At 40.3% G+C, this 25,988-nt stretch overlaps 1 protein-coding gene across 2 annotated transcripts in view; it reads right to left on the bottom strand.

Annotated features, from left to right (window-relative positions):
- Window positions 1-9,123: 9,123 nt before the first annotated feature.
- The window catches only part of pola1 (polymerase (DNA directed), alpha 1), a 301,055-nt gene continuing 284,190 nt past the window's right edge, over window positions 9,124-25,988 (bottom strand). For both annotated transcript variants that reach the window (XM_063049905.1, XM_063049907.1), the window contains exon 37: window positions 9,124-9,954. In XM_063049905.1, the coding sequence (XP_062905975.1) occupies window positions 9,800-9,954 (155 nt within the window). In that variant the 3' untranslated portion in view covers window positions 9,124-9,799. The remainder of the gene's footprint in view (window positions 9,955-25,988) is intronic.

Genomic DNA, 25,988 nt, shown 5'->3' with positions numbered 1-25,988 from the left:
AGCCATGATTCAGTGATGCCTACAACATCAGACCTGCTGATCTGCAACTGTGCTGCATTCATCTACCTTATTCCGTATACTGCACAAATTCAATTGTAACACCTTCAGTCCTGTATTCACTCTTTTTCGATTTTGTCCACCTCTTACTTTGCAACTCATCCTGTTGACTGCAGTTTTGCCCTGTCAACAGCCTCTGCTCACTACAGATTACCTTATGTGTACCCAGACCAACAGTCCCACTGCACACTGCCCACAGGATGATTCTGATGGGGATGAGATGGTTGCTCATCTCTTTGCAGATTTTGGCTTGGTGAAGAGCCACAAAGTGATACCAAATGACATAAGAGAAAATAAGTTTTCACTCCCAAATGAGCTCAATGTACTTTGTGCTCATTTTGACCAACTGAACATGACAGAATATTTCATGAACTACCACATCTCCTTAGGACTATGTGATTTCAGTTGCTGATGTTGGTGTGCGAGCATCATTCACATTGAAACAACGTTGAACCTGGTCGGGAACTGAAGCCCTGGGTAAACCAACTGGCTGGAGTTTTTACAGCTATCTTTTCCATCTCGCTTCAGCAATCCAAGGTTTCTATCATACTGGTGCCCAAGAAGAACATGGCAACATGCCTCAATGATTATTGGCCAATCACACTTACATCCACTGTGAAGAAGTGCTTTGGGAGGTTGGTGGTGAAACATATTGATTCCTGCTTGAGGAGCAACTTGGATCACTGCTCTTTGCCGACCATTACAACAGGTTAACAGCAGATGTCATTGGCTTTTTACTCAGCCTTGGACCAGTGCAGATGCAATCATCAGGATGCTCTTCATTGACTATAGCCCTGTGTTCAACACTACCATCCCTTCAAAACTAATCAACAAGCTCCAAGGATTTGGCCTTAATACCTCCTTGTGCAACTTGATCCACTGTTTCCTCACTACAGGCCCCAGTCAGTTCAACATCTCCTCCACAATCACCATCAGCACAGGTGCACAAGGCCGTGTGCCTCATGGTATTGGGGCTGTACATATCCTCACATTCATGAGTATAAAGTGAGTAGAGCTGGGGGCTAAGCACACAGCCTTTTGCACTACTCACTTTATACGTGTGACTCTGAGGGTATGTACAGCTCCATACCATATTTAAATTTGCAGGTGATGCCACTGTTGTTGGGCAAATCAAAGGTGGTGATGAATCAGCATATAGGAGGGAGACTAAAAATCTGACTGAATGATGTATCGTCATGAACCTCACACTCAATGTCAGCAAAACCAGAGGTGATTATTGACGACAGGAGGAGGAAACCATAGGACCATGAGTGAGTCTTCATCAGGGGATCAGAGTTGGAGAGCGTCAGTACTTCAAATTCTTTGGCGGAAAAGACCACCAACGCGCAAAAAAAATCCGGAACTCCTGTCCGATAACAAACCCTGACATAGGTGGCTGGGCATTAAGGTCATCACCAACTACACAAGAATAAACAATGTCACCTGTACCAGTGACGCCTCTCTCTCTGATGCTCTAATCAACTTCGATACATGTTTCAAGGCATAGAATATAATGCCGGCTACAAAAGCTACCCCCTTCCAGGATAGCAGCCGCTGTCTGTAATAGCAGTAGACGTGAGAAGGACTCTGTAGCGTCAACCCCCATAAGGCAGCCAGGCCAGACAGCATCCCAGGCCAAGTACACAGGGAGGCAGCACACCAGCTCCAGGCCGAGTAGTCAGGGAGGGTGCACACCAACTCACTGACATCTTCAACACTTCATCCATGAGGCTGCTGTCCCCACATGCTTCAAATCAGTCACCATCAACCCTGTATTAAAAATCTCTGCACCCTCAGAAGTAAAGGACTACTGCCTGGTGGCACTGATGCCAATCATCATGAACTGCTTTGAATGGCTGGAAATGGCATATATCAAAAACTCCATTCCCGCCTCATTGGACATTTACCAAAACGCTTACCGACAGAACTGCTCTACGACAGATGCCATAGCAGTTGTCACGCACCTGGCCTTGACATAATTAAAAAGCAGGGACACTTATGTCAGAATGTTGTTTCTGAACTTCAGTTTGGTATTCAGTACTATTTTCCCACAGAACTTGGTGAACAAATTCCTACTCAACAGTCTAAATGCACCACAGTGCAAATGGGTTTTGGACTTCCTAATCAACAGACCTCAGATAGTCAGGATCCACAACGGCTCCTCCCTCCCCATCATCCTCAACACAGGTGCCCCCCAGCGGCCCATCGCTGTAGACTCTGCTCACACCAGACTGTACGGCCAAACTCCCAAGTGAGTTCACCAATGACACGACAGTGGTGGGGCTCAAGACCAGCAAAGATGAAATGACCTACAGAGAGGAAGTGGAAGAGTTTGAGACCTGGTGCCAGGCAAATAACCTCTACTTCAGTATCAACAAGACAAAGGAGGTAGTTATCAACTTCAGGAAAACTCACACCACTCATACCCCTCTTTACATCAGTGGCACAGCATTTTCAAACTCCTGGGAATCCACATCTCACCTATCATTTCATAGTCCCAGAGCACATTCTTCACTGTCAGGAAAGCTCACCAATGCTTCTACTTTCTGAGGAGGCTGAAGAGAGCTGGACTATGCACATCATATGCAGAATCAGAAAGGATACCAAATACGGTACTCAAGGTGTTGTATCTAAATACGTGTAGTATAAAAAATAAGGTGGATGATCTTGTTGCACTATTACAGATTGCCAGGTATGATGCTGTAGCCATCACTGAGTGGTGGCTGAAGGATGGTTGTAGTTGGGAGCTGAATGTTCAAGGTTACACTCTATATCGGAGGGATGGGAAGGTAGGCAGGGGAGTGGTGTGGCTCTACTGGTAAAGAATGGCATCAAATCAGTGGAAAGATGTGACATAGTATTGGAAGATGTTGAATCCTTGTGGGTTGAGTTAAGAAACTGCAAGGGTAAAAGGACTCTGATGGCATTTATATACAGGCCTCCCAACAGTGATTGGGAGATGGACCACAGGTTACAACAGGAAATAGAAAAGGCAAGTCAAAAGGGCAATGTTATGGTAGTATTGGCAGATTTTAACATGCAGGTCGATTGGGAAAGTCAGCTTAGTAATGGATCTCAAGAGAGTGAGTTTGTTGAATGCCTAAGGGATAGCTTTTTAGAGCAGTTTGTCATTAAGCCTACTAGGGGATCAGCTGTACTGGATTGGGTGTTATGTAATGAACCGGAGGTGATTAGGGAGCTTAAGGTAAAAGAATCTTAGGAACCTGTGATCACAATATAATTGAGTTCAAGTTGAAATTTGATAGGGAGAAAGAAAAGTCTGATGTAGCAGTATTTCAGTGGAGTAAGGGAAATTACAGTGGTATGAGAGAGGAGTTGGCCTAAGTAAATCAGAAGGAACTGCTGGGAGGGATGTCAGCAGAGCAGTAATGGTGTGCGTTTCTGGGAAAAATGAGGAAGGTGCGGACATGTGTATTCCAAAAATGAAAAAAAAATTCAAATGGTAAAATAGTACAACCATGGCTGACAAGGGAATTCAAAGCTATTGTAAAAGCAAAAGAAAGGGCATACAACAAAGCAAAATTAGTGGGAAGAAAGAGGATTGGGAAGTTTTTAAAAACCCACAGAGAGCAACTAAAAAATCATTAGACAGGAAAAGATGAAATATGAAAGCAAGCTGGCAAATAATATCAAAGTGGATAGTAGAAGTTTTTTTCATGTTAAAAATAAAAGAGAAATGAGAGTGGATATAGGACAGCTAGAAAATGAGGCAGGAGAAATAATAACGGGGGACAAGGAGATGGCTGATGAACTAAATGAGCATTTTGCATCAGTCTTCACTCTGGAAGACACTAGCAGTATGCCTGATGTTGTAGTGTGTGAAGGAAGAGAAGTGGGTGCAGTTACTGTTACAAGAGAGAAGATGCTCAAAAAGCTGAAAGACCAAAAGGTACATAAGTCACCTGAGAAAGGTGAACTGCACCTTAGGGTTCTGAAAAAGGTAGCGTTAGAGATTGTGGTAGCATTAGAAATGATCTTTTACACGTCAATGGACTCTGGGATGGTGACAGAGGACTGGAAAATTGAAAATATTACTTCACACTTTAAGAAAAGAGGAAGGCAGCAGAAAGGAAATTATAGCCAGTTATCCTGACCTCAGTGGTTGGGAAGATGTTAGAGTCAATTGTTAACGATAAGGTAATGGAGTACTTGGTGACACAGGACAAGATAGTACAAAGTCAGCATGGTTTCCTTCAGGGAAAATCCTGCCTGATTAACCTGCTGGAATTCTTTGAGGAGATTACAAGTAGGATAGGTAAAGGGGATGTAGTAGATGCTGTATACTAGGACTTTCAGAAGGCCTTTGACAAGGTGCCACACATGAGGCTGCTTACCAAGTTAAGATCATGGTATTACAGGAAAGTTACAGGCCTGGTTAAATCACTGGCTGATTGGTAGGAAGCACTGAGTGGGAATAAAAGGATCCTTAGAATAAAAGGAGTGAGACCACTCATTTTTATGCTGTATATAAATGATTTAGATGATGAAATAGATGGCTTTGTTGCCAGGTTTGCAGATGATACAAAGGTTGGTGGAGGGGCAGGTAGTGTTGAGGAAACAGGTAGGACGCAGAAGGAGAATGGGCAAGAAAGTGGCAAATGAAATACAATGCTGGAAAATGCATAGTCATGCACTTATGGTAGTAGAAATAAATGTGCAGACTACTTTCTAAACAGGGAGAAAATTCAAATATCTGAGATGCAGAGGGACTTGGGAGTCCTTGTGCAGAACACCCTGAAGGTTAACTTGCAGGGTGAGTCGGTGGTGAGGAAGGCAAATGCCATGTTGGCATTCATTTCAAGAGATCTAGAATACAAGAGCAAGGATGTGATGCTGAGGCTTTATAAGGCACTGGTGAGACCTCACCTTGAGTTTTGTGAACAGTTTTGGGCCCTTCATCTTAGAAAAGATATGCTGGCATTGGAGAGGGTCCAGAGGAGGTTCACAAGGATGATTCCAGGAATGAAAAGGTTATCATACAAGGAATGTTTGATGGTTCTAGCTCTGTACACGCTGGAATTCAGAAGGATCGGGAGGATCTCATTGAAACCTTTCGAACGTTGAAAGGCATAGACAGAGTAGATGTGGAAAGGATATTTTCCATGGTGGGCCAGTCTAGGACAAGAGAGCACAGCCTCAGGATAGAGGGGTGCCCTTTCAAAACAGAGATGCGGAGAATTTTCTTTAGCAGAAGTGTGTGGATTTGTGGAATTTGTTGCCACATGCAGCTGTGGAGGCCAGGTCATTCGGTGTATTTAAGGCAGAGATTGATAGGTTCTTGATTGCACATGGCACCAAAGATCATGGGGAGAAGGCCAGGAACTGGGGTTGAGGAGAAGGAAAAGGGATCAGCCATGATTGAATGGCAGTGCAGACTCGATTGGCCAGATGGCCTAATTCTGCTCCTATGTCTTATGGTCTTATCTATATTCATATCATTCTACAGATGCGCAGGAGAGAACATCTTAACAAGCTCATCATTTCATGCTACGGAAACTGAACTGCGGTGGATGGGAAGGCTCTACAACGGGTAGTCCAATCTGCCCAATCCATTGCCAACACCAGTCTACCCACTATCAAGGGGATAGGTACAGGAAGGTGCTGGAAATGGGCCAGTAACATCATGAAGGATTCTACCCACCCTGATTATGGACTGTTTGCCCACTCACATTGGCGGGGGTGGGGAGGGGCAGTGGTCTAAGTAGTATCCATGCAAGAACCACCAGACTCAAAACAGTTACTTTCCCCAAATGGTAAGGCTGATCAACACCTCCACCCAATAAACCACTACCACTATTTTATGGACATACAATCGATTTATGTATTATATTTATTGTGTTTTTGTGTTGCATTGGATCCTGGGTCCAGCCTGTAAGCACCATTACAAAGAAAGCATGGCAGTACTTCCACTTTCTTAGAAGCTTGCGAAGATTCAGCACATCATCTAAAACTTTGACAAACCTACAAAAAACAGTGGATACAGCATAGTCCAACAAAGATGAAGCACTCCCCAGTAGTGAACACGTCTACTAGGAGCACTTGTCGCAGGAAAGCAGCATCCATCATTAAGGATCCCCACCACTCAGGCTATGCTCTCTTCTCGCTGCTACCACCAGGATGGAGGTACAGGAGCCTTAGGGTTCAAGAGCAGTACTTACCTCTCAAGCATCATGTTTCTGAACCAGACTCGGTAACTCCACTCATCCCAATATTGAACTGATTCCATAACCAATGACTGATTTTCAAGGACTCTACAACTCATGTTCCCAATAGTATTTGCTACTTATTTATATATCATTATTATTTTGTTTTCCTTCTTGTATTTGCACAATTTGTGTCTTTTGCACACTTTATGTCCATCTTTGTAAATAGTTTTTGACTGATTCTATTGTGCTTCTTTGTACTTACTGTGACAGCCCAAGAAAATGAATCTTGGGGTAACATATGGTGACATAGATGTACTTTGATAATAAATTTACTTTAAACTTTGAAGGTGTGGAGAAAGATGCAAGGGTCTGTCTCATGGTTCATCTTAAGCAGCTGCATGACCGAGGACTTTCTGAACTATGAACTGTTCCCAGCGACACCAACATCAACTTGGTCTACCAGCACATTGAAAAGTCCATGGAGGAATGCTGCTATCTGGCAAATTCCAAGCTGCAGGAGTACGTGTTGAAAGACGCACTGAAGCTCGGTGCAGCCACTGCGAGGTCTCGGTGGGGAAGGACCACAGTATAGGGCTCTTCCGCTATTAGACAAGGAGGAGCTGAGTTGGGTGAGGAAGCCCCTCAATTATTATAGTAGGGTACCACCCCAGGTAGACACACGAGTGGTAACAACCCTACAGGTTTTAAGGAATGCAATAACCAAAACACTACTTAACACATTGACCATGAATGTGAGAATGAAAAGACATTAGAACATAGAAAATCTACAGCACATTACAGGCCCTTCGGCCCACAATGTTATGCCGACCATGTAACCTGCTCAAGGAGCTGCCTAGAATTTTGCCACCGCATAACCCTCTACTTTTTGTGGTTTATTCTTGTAATTTTTAAAATTATAAAGTTTATTTTAATATCAAAAAATATCATCAGAGTGATTGTACCTTTCTTATTTTTGAGTTCTACTCAAACAGACACATTGGATGAGCCCTCCTTTACATCCACTGAGTGTAGTGATATTGTCACTGATTTACAGCACAACTCCCACCCTCTTAACTCTTTCTCTCTCTTTTCTAAAACTCTGTAGTAACTCTAGAATATTAAGCATCCACTCTCATCCCCCCCGCCACCCCCAACCAAGTCTCTCTTATGGACACAACATCACAATTCCATGTACTAATAATCCATGCACTAAATTTATCATCCTTACCAATAATACTCCTGGCATCAAAATACACACACTTCAACTCATCCATCTTGTCATATCTATTGCCTTGCTCCTGCCTATTCTCACTGGTCATGATATCTACCTTCCTCTCAATGCCTCCACTTTCTGACATGGTGCTCTTTCCATCCGTGTCAAATTAGTTAACCCCCCCCCCCCCCATTTAGCACCAGTGAACCTCCCAGTTGGGATATTGGTTCCCCTCCAGTTAATGATCCAAGAACCTGAAACCCTGCTCCCCGTGCCAGATCCTCAGCCACACATTCAGCTGTTCTATCTTTCTATTCCTGCCCTGACTAGCACATGGCATCTGGAGTAATACAGATATTGCTACCTTCACGGTTCTGCTTTGCAGGCTTAACTCCCTGTACCTCTTACCCCTTCTACCTATGATGTAGGAGCATCCTTGACTCTACACACACTGGCATCTCTACTGGTCACAGAATCTGCTGTCTGAACCTTAATTATAGTCTCCTATTGCTAATGTTCAATCTGACTGTCCCTGCTGTCCTGGCTGCTGCTCCCCGCCACCCCCCCCCCCCCGCCAGTATCTAAAGTGATATATGTGTTTCTGAGATGAATAACCTCAGGGGATTCTGTACTATCTGCCTATAGCCCCTCCCTCTCCAGGTGATCACCCAGCCACCTGGAGCTCATACCTCAGGTGTGACCACCTCACTAAAACATTTGACGTTGGCGCTCTTGGCATCCCAGATGAGACTAAATATGTCCAGCTCCAGCTCCATTTCCCTCTCATGCTGAGTCAGGAGCTGCAGCTGGACGCACTTCCTACAGATGACGTGATCAGGAACACTGGCACTCTCCCCGATCTCCCACATCCTGCATGAGGAGCATGCCACTGTCCTAACTGAAATCGTGGCTATGCCATTTGGAAGAATAATCCTAGGAAACTTAACCTCCACCGACTCGCTCGGTCTCCTCTCACGAAAACCTACTCTCAGTGAAGGGCCTCCATAAGTTCCAGAATGAAACAGGTCTTACTGGAGCTGGATGCAACCATGCTCTACTCCCTTGAGTTATACCCTGAGCCTCCTCGAACACGTCAAGAAATTGCACCCTCAGTCTTCACACTGTGTGTGGTTTGGTCTGCTGCAAACTGTATCAATCTCATGGCCGTGGCCACCTCGTAGCATCAATAGGTTAAAATTCAAACCACCTGTAAAGTTTGCTTTCTTTGTATCATTCAGTTGGAAAAGTGAGAAAATTAGCAATAATAATTTACTGAGATGCCCTTCGAGCCGCACTGCTCAGCAATTCCCCAATTTAATCCTAGCCTAATCGTGGGACAATTTACAACGATCAATTAACTTACCAACCTGCATGTCTTTGGACTGTGGGAGGAAACCCATCCGGTCACGGGGAGAACATACACATTCCTTACAGGCAGTGACGGAAATTGAACCCGGGTCGCTGATACTGTAAAGCATTGTGCTAACCACCACACTACCGTGCTGCCCTAATAAAAAGCTTACAATTTCTAGAAAACAGCATAGTAGCATAGTCAGTGAGGTTCATTCATGAAGTCGTCATTTACAAATGCTGGACTGATGTACAGATTCATCAATAAATAAAAAAAGAACTTTCAATAATCTTTATTAGAATTCTTCAAAGTAAAAGACAAGTCTTTTTAAAGCATTAATCACATGTTGGGAATGATTTAGAAATAACAAAGTTGATTTTATTCAAAACATGATAACATTGTACATGTAAAAGATTTCTTACATAAAAAAATTAACATCTACTTTTAAAATGATAGGAAGAAATACATATTGAAATTGTGAATAGATTGTTGTACTTATGTCATGTATTGGCAGCTGCCTATTAAAGCCTGTTGTGTTTGTCTGTTAGTCCTCTAACCCAATATACTCAAGTCACTTAAACAGATTGTTTGATTCTTTCTAAATGAGACCTGTTGTTCCACTTCACTGTAAGTGGGACTCTGCAGTGATCCCTCTTTTATCGATCACCCTTTCAAAACAAAAGTACCGTCGGTCCTATACTCCCTTTCCAGCCAGCTTTTAATGGATTGCTTTCATCTCTTTACAGGTTCAATTGAGGTTAACATTGGCACTGTCATCTTTCATCAAATTTTATTTTAAAACAAGTCCATGTAATGAGCTCATTGAGCCTTTTCCTAACATTGTTGCTGTTCTGACTTCCTTCAACATAACCAGAGTCAGATTTCACTTTGTGGATCACATGTTAAGAGCAATTCCCCCAGATCTTCACAGATCTCAAAATTATAAACAGAAATATTTTAGTTGTTCTGGATCCATTCCACGAAAAATGACGTGAGACAGCAACATCTCTTTCACTTAGTGATTGTACTGAATGGCTGGAACAGTTTACTGAGGTTCACCTCAGAGTAGCTGCTAGAAGACAGCACATCATCCATGATTCCTTTTAGCCGCTTATACACAAAACTGTATTCGTTCATTTCATGATGAAAACGCTTCTTTATGAATTCTGGAAAAAGAAAAACAGTATTCAGAAATAAATTTTAGAAACAAAACTACTGTGCTCCAGCTCTGTAAAGTGTTAATCAACTTGAAAGTTTTTTAAATCTTTAATTGTTCACTATCCATCCAATTCCTTACAGAAAAAATACATCTCACAATTGTTTGTTACCAACACTCAATAGAAAAAAGCCAGTTCAATTAAGTTAAACACATTTTATTTCATTGCCTGTCTCCATCGAAACAGAGCTAATTCTAAATCATATTAAATACGTCACTTATTTTATATCAGAAAACCTTATACTTAAAACTATAAATCTGCATAAGACAGTTAGCCAGATTCATGTGGCATACTCCCTATTATCCACCTGGATAAGATATGGAGATGAGCAACACGTATTGAGAACCTTTGCAAAGCAACTTTAGTTGAATGTTGGGAAAGAATTTCTCTCCCTTTTGCAGATAAAAGACATTAAGTTTATGAAGTAATTTGTAAAAACTAATTTAACAAAAATTATTTAAAGACATATGATGCTAATAATTAGGAAGTCGCTAGAAAGAAAGGCAGATTTTAAATAAACTCATCAAAATGAAAATAAGAGTTGCATAATAAACACCTAAGCAAAGTGACGTAAGTAATTGCCAAAATCAGATTTAATGAAAAACATTCTGGACAAAATGTGACCGAGCCTCAAAAGAAATCAATTAAGATAATAGTATTGCTACAATGGAAAGAATTATACTGTATAAAGCTGACCCTCAGTTATGAAAAATGAGCAACTAGCTCAAGTCTAGCAGTCTTGTTCACAGTTACAACAATCTAAAATGGTTTAACTTCCTTTCAAATAAATTTATGCATGTAAGATTATCTTAAACATTTATATGCTTGCATTTTTTGTCAGAGTAAGAGGAGTGAATATTTTAACGCTAAATGCATGAGTGAGGAAATGACAATTATTTTACACTTATAAAACAAAGTGACAGGCCTGTGTGGTCAATAGCTGCTCTTATACCACTAAAGCTTTCCTAAGCTGCAAAAATACAATTTCAACTCTGTAAAAATATTCAATACAACAGATTTATTTCAATAGCATTAATGGAATATTCTTTGCCCTCTATGTTTCAGTATTTTATACACATGCTTGGTTCAGTGTAGACCATTGCATTTGTTGCTCTGATGAATCTGATAAGAAATAATTATTTTTTCTCCTGAACAGGTAAAACTTGTTAATGGGTTCTCAGTAATAGAATAGTTTGATCATAACCATAGTTATTTAAATGACTAAAACTGGAATTAACTCCTCTGTTTTTCCCCATCCTTTCTGCTGAGATATTACTTTTGCCACCAGCCTAGCTAGGTAAGAGAATGTTATGTAGTCAAAGAAAGAAACACTTCAGCTGATGATGAACAACCTTTCCTACTTTCATATGTAATAATTTTAATCAAACTGGGAATACTTAATGTAAACATTAGAATCGTGCATCAAAAAGATTTTGATGCCTTTTGCAAAGACATGTCCTCTGTTCAATTACTGCATCAGGATCTCACAATGAATGGCTTTTTATTTTCAGTGACATGTTAGTGTGGGTTAGTGATAGTGGCAACTGGAGAGGTGTGCAGAGAGAAAATTTTATTTAAAAAAAGCAATCTCATTTGTCAATATTTGTATTTCCTTAAACTCCATTCAAGAAATGGAGTTTATACAATTAAAAGAAAACTTCTAAACTTTAACCAGACAATATTCCAGTTTAGAGAACAAATTGAAAGAAACAGAAAGCAATAAACAATATTTGAAATTGGGTCATTTATGGAATGACTGTTTAATACATAAGCTGATTAATGGTCATTGAGTAGTTATGACAGAAACAGGCCATCCGGCCCAAATCATCCTGCCAACAAAGATGCTCATGTAAGCTGGTCTAATTTGCCCCCATTTGACTGATATCCCTTTAAACCAGGGGTTCCCAATCTTTTTTTATGCCACAGATCAATACCATTAAGTAAGGGGTCCATGGAACCCAGGTTGGGAACTCCGTCTCAAAACCTTTACTGTCTATGTAGCTAAGAGTTTTTAAAAAAAATATTCAAACAGTAATTTTTCAGCTGCTGGACATACTTTGTGCTGTGGTACTGTATATGAAAACTAAGCCACAGCATTAAAAATGGCAACAGCAAGAAAAAGAAGGACAACAGTGTTAATAAATACCTTGATCACAACAGGGTTCTCCTTAATCACATGGAGGTCCTTTCCAGCTACCTTAAATACCTTAGTGGCTATTGTATTTTTCTCCCAATGTTTTTATTTCCCAAACTGTTCTTTTTTAAAAGTACAATACAATGTCAGCCTTAGATTTTTGGTGCAATGCACTTAGGCTAAAAAAGACTGAGGAAGGAAGAAAATGTCAGCATATGTAGAAGGAAGGTCAAACTCGAGCTACCTTTATTGGAACTGCAAAAAATCTCATGCCCTATCAGACGACACAGCAATGAAAGGTTTATCTATCAAGCATACCACTACAACTGCAATACTCGTTTCAGTTTAGCATGACGGTAGAGTTCAAGTAGTACAAGCTTATTTTTGCTCAGTTTTAATCTTTAACATATTTAAACAATTCTTAATCTTCTTTAAAATTTTGTAAGATATTGGAATCTCATTATAGTGAAAGTGAGTTCTTCCCCTCCAATACCTTCCCCCATATCTTCCTTACAATGTTGGAGGCCACTTGGCCCAAAGCCTATGCTAGTTTATAGAACAATCTCATTCTCCTTCTCACTGATTCTCTTACCCTATCCGTGGTAGAGGTAATTTACTGTAGCCAACTAATCTACCGACCAGCACATCTTTGGGTTGTGGGAAGAAACCAGAGCACTTGGGGAAACCCATGCAGTTACAAGGAGAAACTCTACACAATTAGTAGCAGAAGCCAGGATTGAACTCAGGTTACTAGACTTGAATCAGGTGCAGCATCTTTCTGAGCCACTACGCCACTCCATCCTTGAATTCCTTTGTGTAACATAGACCTGCTTGGTTCAGATATCCAATTGCACTCTGTTCATCAGAGTGTGTCACCTTTTAGGTACTCTCTGCCGGAGATCGTGCTTACCTTATCAGTGCTCCATTTCCCACCACTTCTGCACAAAAATGCTCAGCCTAGTTCAGTACCAAGCGACAGAAAATAAACATGCTGAGCTCATGCTGGATGTAGTATTTCAGCCAAGACAGAGATCTGGAGTCACCACTAACTACTTTCCAAATCCAATGTGAAAAGACAAAAAAAATGAACACCCTGAGCTCTTACTTGCTTTCAGAGCGAAGGCATAAGGAGTACTTGATACAGAAATCACTTTCCACTGGAAAATATTTGAAGTAGAGCTAATGGAAGACAGCAGTATGTTGAAATGAGGTTTGCACTCTCTTAGCAAAGAGATATGATGGGCTTTGCCTTACCGCTATATCTTTCACTCAGTGGACAACCCTCTGCACAAAGCTTTCAGGTGAGATTAAATCATAAAACCATCCATTCTTTCAGGTCCCATGGCACTGCAGGAGAGATATCTGCAGACTTTTGGGTTGTTACATATCCCTGCTTCGACAACACCCAGATCACTGCTCTCTACAGACTGGCTCCGGTAATTTTATACATCACTATAGTGAATACATTAAAAAGTATTGTAATAATAATAGTGTTTGGGAGGCCTGGAGGTAGTAATAGGAACGTAATCAATTCAAGGTCTTTCGCATACTGGATACAAGTGCCAAGAAATATTAATCACTATTCAAGGAAAGTCCCAGAGCATTCTTGTTGCACATTCAGACTAACAAAAGGGAATTGCTTTTGAAGTTGTGGAGTTGTGTAGCTGACAAAACCCACTGAGTTTGTTAGGGTTCATTTACATGACGGATTATCATGATGCAAATGTACCAAGCAGTTATATCAATTTGGCAGAAATAAAAAAATATTAGTCAAAAATATCTATTCACGTAGCAGTCTAATGAATAACAATTTCAGATCCCTTTAGTTCTTTCTTTAATCCCGAATTCTGTAGCTGAGGGCTGCACTGCCAAACGCCTCGTTCACACTGTAGACTGGGATCAGTATCTACTTCCAAATATCAGGTGCTGGGGTTTACCGGGATCAGCATATGGGGCTGCCTGATGAACCTGTTTATATACAGTCTTCAGCAATGTAACAAAGCAAGACTTACTTCACTATGGCAGTGAAGATATTTTCCATTATAGAATGTGTTTAGATCTGAGCACAAGACTGGAGGGCTGGTTTAACGGTCTGGATAGATGGGCAACAGAGGCAGACATCAGAGAAATACGAAAAGGTTCATTTTTAGTAGAAGATTAGCAGAATGAACCACAATCACTTCAGTTCTTGAGATTCAGGGACAAGTGATCAAGGATGACGATGAGATCTTTAAGGCCTGAGTGCAGATTGAAAAGATAATTGAAAAGAAATTTGGAATTCTTGATACTTTATTCAAGTACAATGAATTAAAGTGAATCACCGACAAGGGTACAGCTGCATGTTCTCTGTAACTCTCTACAACCAAATGTAGGAAGCACTTTCAAACCTGGGATAGGGTACAGTGAAAGTTCATTTTCATTATAGAAATGAAAGATTATAGTTATTAACAAGGCAAAAACAAGAAAAAGAACTTGCATTCATATAACTCCTTTAATGTAAACAAGATCTCATGAGGTTGTTCACAGAATTGCTGCCAAACAAAACTTGCTAACAAGGCACAAAGAGATTTAAATAGAAGATAAGTTAAAGTCACTCATGTATTACAGAGTGACTTAAGGGAGGGAATAACAGAAAGGTTTAATAATAAGGGTGGAGTTACAAAGCCTATAAAAAGTATTCACCTCCCCTTGGAAGTTTTCATGTTTTATTGCTTCACAACATTGGATCACATGGATTTAATTTGGCTTTTTTTGACACTGATCAACAGAAAAAGACTCTTTCATGTCAAAGTGAAAACAGATCTCTACGAAGTGATATAAATTATTCACAAATATAAAACACAAAATAATTGTAAGTATTCACCCCTTCAAGTCAGTATTTAGTAGATGCATCTTTGCCAGCAATTACAGCTTTGGGTCTGTGTGGATAGGTCTCTATTAGCTTTGTACACCTGGATGTTGCAATTTTTCCCCATTCTTCTTTACAAAACTGCTCAAACTCTGTCAGATTGCTTGGGGATCATGAGTGAACAACCCTTTTCAAGTCCAGCCACAGATTCTCAATTGGACTGAGATCTGGACTCTGACCTGGCCACTCCAGGACATTAACTTTGTTGTTTTTAAGCAATTACTGTGTAGCTTTGACTTTATGCTTGGGGTCACTGTCTTGCTGGAAAACACATCTTCTCCCAAGTTGCAGTTCTCTTGCAGGCTGCATCAGGGTTTCCTCCAGTATTTCCTTGTATTTTGCTGCATTCATTTCACCCTCTACCTTCCAGGGCCTGTTGCAGTGAAGCACCACAACAGCATGATGCAGCCACCATCATGCTTCACAGTAGGGGTGGTGTGTGTTTGATGATATGTGGTGTTTGGCTTATGCCAAACATAGCATTTAGTCTGATGGCCAAAAAGCTCAACTTTGGTTTCATCAGACCATGGAACATTCTTCCAGCTGACTTCAGTCTCCCACATGCCTTCTGGCAACCTCTAGCTGAGATTTCATGTGATTTTTTTTTCAACACTGGCTTTCCCTTTGCCACTCTCCCATAAAGCTGTGACTGGTGTAGCACCTGGACCACAGTTGTTGTATGTGCAGTCTCTCCCATCTCAGCCACTGAAGCTTGTAACTCCTCCAGAGCTGTCATAGGCCTCCTGGTGGCCTCCCTCACTCTGCCCCTCCTTGCACGGTCACTTAGTTTTTGAGGACGGCCTGCTCTCAGCTGTGCCATAGTCTTTCCATTTCTTGCCAATTGACTTAACTGTACTCCAAAGGATATTCAGTGACTTGGAAATTTTCTTATATCCATCTCCTGACTTGTGCTTTTCAATAACCTTTTTGCAGAGTTGCTTGGAGTGCTCTTCTCTTCACGTTGGTTTTTGCCAGGATACTGACTCACCAGCAGTTGGCCTTCCAGATATGGGTGTATTTTTACCATAATCAATTGAAATACCTTGACTGTACACAGGTGATCTCCATTTAACTAATAATGTGACTTCTAAAATCAGTTGCTTGCATCAGTGATGATTTGGTGTATCATTTTAAAGGGGTTGAATACTTACACAATCAATTATTTTGAGCTTTATATTTGTAACTAATTTAGACCACTTTAGAGATGTTTTCACTGACACCAAAGAATCTTTTTCATTGAGCAGTGTCAAAAAAGCCAAATTAAATCCACTGTGATTCAATGTTGTAAAACAATAAAACATGAAAATTTCCAAGGGGGGGGGGTGAATACTTTTTATGGGCACTGCATTTTGGACAGAGATATTAAGCAATCAGAATTGAGGAGCGCAGTCAATGCAGTTGGAGGGATGACAAAGATAGGGAAAGGAAAGGTCTTGAAAGGGACTAAAAAACAAGAGTAAAAATTTCAGAATTGAGGCATTATTTAATTTGAAGCTAGGGGTTAACAATAAAAATATTGTGATTGTTAGGACGATTGACAAGAGTTTTAGGTAATGTCAGAGGTTGGTCAAAAGTGCTTCACCAAGTAAGGAGGAAGGTTTCATCAGGAATAAAGGCAGAGGTTGAAAAAAGGCGCTGAATGGACACATGATCCAAAGATTAACTTGGGGCCAGTTATGTGACAAAGATTGAAACTGAAATAGGTGACAATTAGCAATCTGAGAGAGGAATGGAATCAGCTTGGTGGTGGAGATTACAAACAATATTTAGTTGGAGAAACTTCTTGCTTATTCAGTATTAAATGTCCCAAAAATTATATGCAAGTCAACTGATCAACAGCACAAGAGATGAGTGGCGGTGATACGGAGCTGATTTTACCAAATGACACTGAAGATGAGGAATAGGAGGCATCCTTACAAGGGGGGAGGGAACATCGACTCAGACCATGAGAGGCCTGCGTCTGACATTTTCATGCTCTACAAGGCGCAGATTGGAAGCCTGTGTGGGGTGCCACTCCTCGCACAGACTAGAGCAATATGTGATTAAGTGCCTTGCTCAAGGGCACAAACACGCTGCCACAGCTGAGGCTTGAGCTAGCAACCTTGAGGTAACGAGACGAACGCCTTAACCACTTGGCTACGTGCCCAACCCCTTACAAGATACAGAGACACAGGAAAAGGAGTTTAATACTGAAGAAAAAGAGGGAAGCATATGAAGCCTACCCAAATGGACAAGGATGGGGAGCTCTAGAGAAGAATGGTGTATTCAAAAGCATCAAAGGATATGGACTATTAGAGAAAGATGAAAATAAATAGTCTATCTTTGCCACAATTATACAGGGCACTATTAGTGTCCCTGAAAGGAGCTGTTCTGATATTTGAGCAGAGCCAAAAATTTGATGGAAAGCTCGGAATAGATTTAGTGGGCAACAACAGATTGACTGGGGAGAAAGACATGGTTCATGCAATGGTTGTTGAATTGAAAAGATGGCAACAATTCAAAAGGACAAAAAGCATAATTTTTCAGTTTATTTTAGCAAGCTATGTATATCATTACTAAATCGTGTAGTAGTTACTTTGGATTTATGGTGTAACTATCTTATCTTGGTGACCTTGATTACCTTGAACAAAGTTGATAGGTTACTGTGGAAAATTAATGAACACTTCAATCACTGGTCACATAATATTCTTACAGGGTGAGCAGAATAAAGAAAATGTGACAAATTTAACGCACCTAAGCACTTAAGCTTTCTAAAAGCGTCCTTCATATTTTTCCTACCAGGGGTTATAGAAGCTGAGATTGCAACAGGGGATTGGATTAATTCTTTAAAAATAATAACACAGAAGCAACAAAGATAAGGAACGTGTTGATAGTTCCAGTTGTAGAGCTAGCAGGGATGCAGTGGGTCACCCCCGCTGTCCAATCTTCAGCTCTGGGGCTCAGAAAGAGTCAAACTATCAACATCCTATAGGTGGTGCCACTGAGGGCAATGGCAGAAAAACATTAGCTCAAGAGACAACAGTGATTGTGTAATCAATTTTAAAGACAAAGTGAAAATACTGTTTATTTGATCTGTAAGCAATAATCTTCCACTTGTCCCATCAGCAAGTATTACAATCACACAAAAATGTAAGTACATCAATAAGCCACTGTCCCAATGATTTGATTCCAGTGAGGCTGCCAATGAAAAGATTTTTTAGCTACTTGTCAAAAGAAAGCTATATTCAGTTGCATAGACAAATCCGGCTTTTGAACATTTTTTCATTACATTGTGTATATCATTACTAAAGAGTGCATCAGTTACTTTGGATTTATGGTGTAACTGGTCTTATCCTAGTAACCTTGATTACCTTGTACAAAGCTGAAATATCACTACAGGCAAAATAATGAACACTTCAATCACTAGTCAAGTAATATTCATACTGAGTTAGCAGGATAAAGAAAATCTGAAACGTTTAGTGCATATTTTGTATAAGAGGCTAAACTTTCTAAAAATTGTTCTTCCATATACTGTAAACAGATGTCAGTTAATAACTTCTGTACCAAAATTCAGCTGAACACTGAGTGCAGAACTGGAGAAGCTGTTTGTACTATAATCTTCCTGTCACAATCAGGATAAAATATGCTACAGCACAAGTGAATGAAGGATACTCTGCCTTCCTTTCTAGCAGGTGATGATAGACTGTGCAATCTCTTAAAAAGCTTTCCAAAGTTAACTGATTGCAAAGCTACATACTTATTTTATAGAATTAATAAATTAAAGAGGCAAAAGAGCCTAACTTTTGGATTATCAAAGCCATTGAAGTAAAACTATTTTGACATCCAAGCTCTGACAAACAGACATTTTTACAAAATTATCTGAATTTTGCTGCAGAGGGGATTGCTTTCTTTACTGTGGCAAGCTCTCCACATTTGCACAGATTTTTGAGATAGGTTAAAAACATCAACTCTTGCAATTTCTCTGCAATTTTCAACAGCCAAATGTGCAGTCTTTTTGAAATGCAGGTACTTGGCTAGTGGTGATTGTAAAATGACCCCACTAACTGTACTGCATTAGGCAATGCAGAAAATACTACCACTGCAAATGATTTAAGGCTAAAATAATTATCATTTAATTTTACTTCCACTTAAATTTAAATTGAACTTATTTTAAACACTTAAAGGCCAAATTATCACAGACGTAAGCATTACATATCTACCCATGCACACCCTAGTTTAGCCTACAGTGCAGTAATTAAATCGAATTAAATTGAGACATCAATGTTTACTTAGCTGATTATAAACAATGCCATAGAGTCATCAGGACAGAAAAGGGCCCTTCAGTCCACTAGGTCTACCCCAACTATCAAAATTTATATATACATATTAATCTCAATTACCTGCACTTGGTACATTGCATTCTTTGCCTTAGTGATCCAAGTGCTCATCAAGTGCTTCTTAAATACCTGCTTCCACCACTTCTTAGTGGTGGGACAAGAGACTCCTGGACCACCGTCGTCAATAACCAACTGACAAAAGCAAATCATTCAGTCATTTGATTTCCCTCTGTAAGATTTATAATATGCTATGTTTGCCTGCAAAACCACAAAAATAACCTATTCATTGGAAAGTTTTTTAGGAAGACCAGAAGATGTAAAAGAGGGAGCATAAATGCAAGTCCGATGATCTGTACCGTTTGCTACTTAAAGAATAGTTCTGAATTTAGCTATTGAAGACTTCAATAAAAATGAAAGTTACAAAAAGTTTAAAGCTCCAGAACTGGATTCTGAAACTAAGGCCAGCTTTAGTGCCCCTAAATTTGAGTGTGCAATGAACAGGAAAAGAAATCCTGCATCTCATAATCTGATAAATAAATTTTACTTTACTTTTTAAAAATACAACAAAATTATACTTTGAACAGATGAGACTTGACATTAGTAAAAACTGACTTTTAATGCTAGAGAGAATATTCGGTGGTAATTAAAGTTTACAATGCGATTAAAATTAGTTTGCTAATTTGGTTAACACTGCAATGTGTTAACTGAAAAAGCAATAAGAATTACAATAGCAAAACCTATGTCAGGCTTCTGTTTATTGATTACAGCTCAGCGTTCAATACCATCATACTTTCGGTAGTAATCAACAAGCGCCAAAACCTGGGTCTCTATACCTCCTTCTGCAACTGTATCCTTGACTTCCTTATCGAGAGACCACAGTCAGTGTGGATTGGAACAAAAACATCTCCTCCTAGCTGGCAATCAACACTGGACCACCTCACAGATGCGTGCTTAGCCCACTGCTCTACTCTCTCTACACCCATGAATGTGTGGCTAGGCACAACTCAAACACTATCTGTAAATTTGCCGATGACACGACTATTGTTGGCAGAATTTCAGATGGTGACGAGGAGTAGTTGAGGAGGGAAACAGATCGGCTGGTTGAGTGGTGTCGCAACAACCTTGCACTAAACATCAGTAAGACCAAGGAATTGATTGTGGACTTCAGGAAGGGGAAGTTGAGGGAACACACTCCAGTCCTCATCAAGGGATCAACAGTAGAAAGAGTGAGCAGTTTTAGATTTCAAAGAAGGTACGGCAGCAGCGTACTTCATTAGGAGTTTGAGGAGATTTGATAAGTCACCAAAGACTCTCACAAGTTTCTACCATGGACAGCATTCTAACTGGTTGCATCACCATAGGGTATCAAGGAGCCACTATACAGGATTGAAAAAAGCTGCAAAAAATTGTGAACTCAGCCAGCTCCATCATGGACCCAGCATCGAAGACATCTTCAAAAGGCAATGCCTCAAAAAGGCAGCATCCATCATGAAATCTAAAACTGTCCATCATCCGGGACAGGCCTTCTTCTCATTGCTACCATCAAGGAAGGTGTACAGAGCCTGATATACAGTCAACATTTTAGGAACAGCTTCTTCTCCTCCACCATCAGATTTCTGAATGGACAATGAACCCATGAACAATTCCTCAGTAATTTTCCCTTTCTTTTTGTACTACATATTTATTTTTTATATAGTGCACAATCTTATTGTAATTTACAGTTTTTATTATTACATATTGCAATTTAATGCTGCCACAAAATAACAAATTTCATGACCTATGCCAGTGATATTAATCCTGATTTTGGTGTTCTACCTTTCACTGCTTTAAAACCAAGACTCTTGGTTAGATTTAATTATGGGTGTGTGGACACCAATTATTGTTACTGGACTTACAAGCCTGACAACGAACACTAATTGCTCAAGGTATTCCAACCATACATAAAACATAAAAATTTGACAGAAAAATTCTTGTATTTCCACGGCCTTCAATTTTCTTTTACTTTTTAAAAAATTATGTGATAATATACCAAATGCATTTTGATATTGTTCTAATTTTGATGAACAAGTTCAACTTGAGCTAATAGTATTGAAGTCTTCTCCGTCTTTGCAAGGTCCTATACAAATATGAGGCCACCTTAACCTAGTCGGTAAAGAGCATCAGCATCAACACAAACAGCCTCCTAATTAAGTTTCTGTTGAAAATACTGTTCAGAAAGGCCAAAAACGGCTGCTGTGAATAAATGAAAAGAAAATCATTCTGGTTGGAGCTCTTCTGAGGCAAAGATACAAAATCAAGTTCAGTGCTATGATATTTTCCCTTTGTTCCCCGATCAGATACAGAACAAACAGGAATCAGAGTATATTTTAATAACAAGACAGTTGCTGATCTGGGTTATATCTGGTATTTTGTGGTTGTGCCACAATTTGTTTATATTTTATGACAATTTTATTATTTATTGAGATACAGCACTGAATGAGCCCTTCCAGCCAGCAACCTTCGATTTATCCCTTGCCTAATCATGGGACAATTAACCACGACCAATTAACCTACCAACCGATACATTGTTCGATTGTAGGAGGAAACAGGAGCAACTGGATGAAACCCATGCGGTCACAGGGAAACGCACAAACTCCTTCCAGAAAGCGGTGGGAATTGTTGAAGAACAAAATAACATGCTTGCCCACTTTTCATCTTGCTAACTTACAGTTTAAGATAAAGTTCCCAAAATGTGTTAAAACTGCAATGTTTCTCTCTCTCTCTCTGACAATCCTGTAGCCCTGTCAGACAATAATCTGATTCTAACGTATACTTTTTACAGCGCATTTGAAAATGTTTAATTCCCTGCATGCTAGCTGGACTAATGGCCCTGAAACACTTTACAATGTGAAGCAGAAATATGATTTGACACCAGTCGAGCAAATATGACAGGAAGGTGATCTGTACTACAGATATCTGAAGGCAACCTTGCAAGATATAATCCAAACTCCAGCCTTCTCAGTATTATGATACCATTGCCGTACTGGGGAAAACATATGCACACTGTAACACATTGAAATCCTGACCCCAGGTCTATCACCAAGGGAAACACTGCAGTTCCAATTAAGGCACAGTCTAAACATTCAAAAGGTCCACTGAAATCCAATTGTCTGACAATGCAGGGGTAACAGTTTACTGTAGGTACATGTTCTCAAGGTCAGCCTGCTAATGCTTATCAGTCAAGATATCAGTGAAAGATTTTGTTCCAATGAAATGAAACTTCCACAATCAACAATAACAGCAGTTAACAGAATTCAGGTAATGTTCACTAAGCATTTTAGCCATAAGAACATTTCATATTTCTATTGACTCAACCAGCCAGATACCATTCCCAAGTTTAATTTTTGGAAACTTAGCTCTTTTGCAAGAAGATCTGGATATTTACAATTTTCAGGCAGGATGGGTTTATAACATTTATAGATCAGTAGAGAATGATGACAACTAATGCAAACTGTTGCTTTCTCAGAGTTCAGTAGTTAATGTCAACTATTAATAAAGGAAATGATAATTACACAAATGTTACTTTAAAGAATCCTAACTGCTAACATGTTTGGTAATAAAAAGCCAACCAACTAACGAGAAAATTCTTTCAACAGAACACAACAGGTAAGGTTAAAGCAAATGCAATGCACTGTAGATATTGGAGATCTGAAATGGATCAATGGTGAAAATACAGGAAGGTCAAGAAGAAGGGGAGCTCCAGAAATGATAAATGTTCACCTCCCAGAGAGGATAAAACAATTCCCATTTAACATACAAAAACCTGGCTGAATCATGCAGAGAGGCTAACAGTTCCAGCTGGCATCCCATAATTCGAATGGAAGTGTATCCTGGATTTGCTGCGTAACAGACTGAACCACAGCCATCAGCATTCGGCTTTGCTGCACTCCACCTGGATGGTAGCAGTGGAGCCCAGTCTTCATAAAGTCACAGAGCAATGCAGTACAGCAGGAGTACAGGCCTTTTCAGCCAAACGAGTCCAAAACGTCCATGGAACCTATCCAGTTTGCCCCAATTCCTGCATTCGGCTTATATCCCCCCAGGCCTCACCCCCATTTATCTAACGAGTGTTTCTTAATGATACTACTGTACCTGCCTCGCAATTCGTTCCATATACAAACCATCCTTTGCAGTGAAAAGTTGCCTCTCAGGTCCCTTTTAAATCTTACATTTCTCACCCTAAACCCACCGTATGCCCTCTAGTTTTGGACTCCCTTACTCTGGTGAAAAAATTGCTACCTTTCACCTCTATGCCTCTCATAATTTTAAACATTTCTATAAAGGTCCGCCCTCATTCTCCTATGTCCCAGGGAATAAAGACCTAGCCAGCCAATCTCTTCCTATAAATCAGACAGCTCGCCAAGGCAACAGCTTTATAAAACTTTTCTATATTATTTCCAGTTTAATTACATCGTTCCAATAACAGGTTGATCAAAACTGTACACAGTACTCCAAGTGCAGCTTTGCCAATGACATGCAGAACCACAACACCCTGTCCTAACTCCTATACTCATATCCTGACAGATGAAGGCCAGCATAATACACACCTCTTTCACCACTCTGTGATGCTGCTTTCAACAAACTACACACTTGTATTCCTACATCTCTCTGTTCCATTATACTCCATAGTGCCCTACCATTTATAATACAAATCCTTCACTGGTACGGCATTCTGGAATGCATCATCCCACACTATCTAGATTGAAATCCTCAGCCCACTTCCCTAACTGATTAGGACTTTATGATATCCTTCTTCACTAATAACACTTCCTAATTTCATATCATAGGGTTATAGAAAAGAACAGCACATAATCAGGCCATTCAGCTCATCTAGCCTGTGCCAAACAACTTAAATTGCCTACTCCCAACGACTGCACCCAGGCAATCGCCCTCCATTGCCCTCCCATTCAAATTTCTCCTAAATGTTGAAATTGAACCAGCAACCACCACTTGTCTTGGCAGCTCATTCCACACTCTCATGACCCTCTGAATGAATTAGTTTCCTCTCATGTTCCCCTTAAACATTTCACCTTCACCCTTAACCCATGACCACTAGTTGTAGTCCCACTCAATCACAGTGGAAAAAGCCTGCTTGTATTCACCCTATCTATACCCCTCATAACTTTGTCTACCTCTATCAAATCTCTCCTCAATCTTCTAAGTTCCAAGGAATAAAGTTCTAACGTATTCAATCTTTCCTTATAACTCAGGTCCTCCAGTCCCGGCAACAACCTTGTAAATTTTCTCTGTACTCTTGCAACCTTATTTACTCCTTTCCTATAGGTAGGTGACCCAAACTGCACACAATACTCCCAACACAAACACAAGGAATTCTGCAGATGCTGGAAATTCAAGCAACACACATCAAAGTTGCTGGTGAACGCAGCAGGCCAGGCAGCATCTCTAGGAAGAGGGACAGTCGAAGTTTCGGGCCGAGACCATTCGTCAGGACTAACTGAAAGAAGAGTTAGTAAGAAATTTGAAAGTGGAAGGGGGAGGGGGAGATCCAAAATGATAGGAGAAGACAGGAGGGGGAGGGATGGAACCAAGAGCTGGACAGGTGATTGGCAAAAGGGATATGAGAGGATCATGGGACGGGAGGCCCAGGGAGAAAGAAAAGGGGGATGGGGGGGAAAACCCAGAGGATGGGCAAGGGGTATAGTGAGAGGGACAGAGGGAGAAAAAGGAGAGAGAGAGAAAAAAATGTGTGTATATAATTAAATAACGGTTATTTATTTATATACACACACATTCTTTCTCTCTCTCCTTTTTCTCCCTCTGTCCCTCCCACTATACCCCTTGCCCATCCTCTGGGGTTCCCCCCCCACTTTCTTTCTCCCTGGGCCTCCCGTCCCATGATCCTCTCATATCCCTTTTGCCAATCAACTATCCAGCTCTTGGCTCCATCCCTCCCCCTCCTGTCTTCTCACATCATTTTGGATCTCCCCCTCCCCCTCTCAAATCTCTTACTAGCTCTTCTTTCAGTTAGTCCAAACATCCTCTCCTCATCCATTCTAAGGTATTTTACCATTCGATAGGTTTCAATTAGGTCACCCCTCATTCTTCTGAATTCTAGTGAATACAGGTCCAGAGCCATCAAAACTCTTCATATGACAAGCCATTCAACCCTGGAATCATTTTCATGAACCTCCTTTGAACCCTCTCCAGTTTCAGCACATCCTTTCCAATATACTGGGCCTAAAACTGCTCACAATAGTCCAGGTGAGGCTTTACAAAGTCTCAAATTACATCTTTGCTTTTATATTCTAGTCCTTTTAAAATGAATGCATTTGCCTTCCTCACCACAGACTCCACCTGCAAATTAACCTTTAGGGAATCCTGCACAAGGACACCCAAGTCCCTTTGTACCTTTTTTTTATATTTTCTCTCCATCTAGAAAATAGTCAACCCTTTCATTTCTTTGACTAAAGTGCATGACCTTACACTTCCTGACATTGTATTCCATCTGCCAATTCTTTACCCAATCTCCTAATCAGTCCAAGTCCTTCTGTAGCCTCTTTACTTCTTCGAAACTACCTGCCCCTCCACCTATCTTCAAACTTTGCAACAAAGCCATCAATTCCAT

The sequence above is a fragment of the Mobula hypostoma genome, chromosome 6 (assembly GCF_963921235.1).
Source record: "Mobula hypostoma chromosome 6, sMobHyp1.1, whole genome shotgun sequence".
NCBI lineage: Eukaryota > Metazoa > Chordata > Chondrichthyes > Myliobatiformes > Myliobatidae > Mobula > Mobula hypostoma.
The sequence above is the reverse complement of the archived record's forward strand: the minus strand, read 5'-3'. Positions and strand labels throughout refer to the sequence as shown.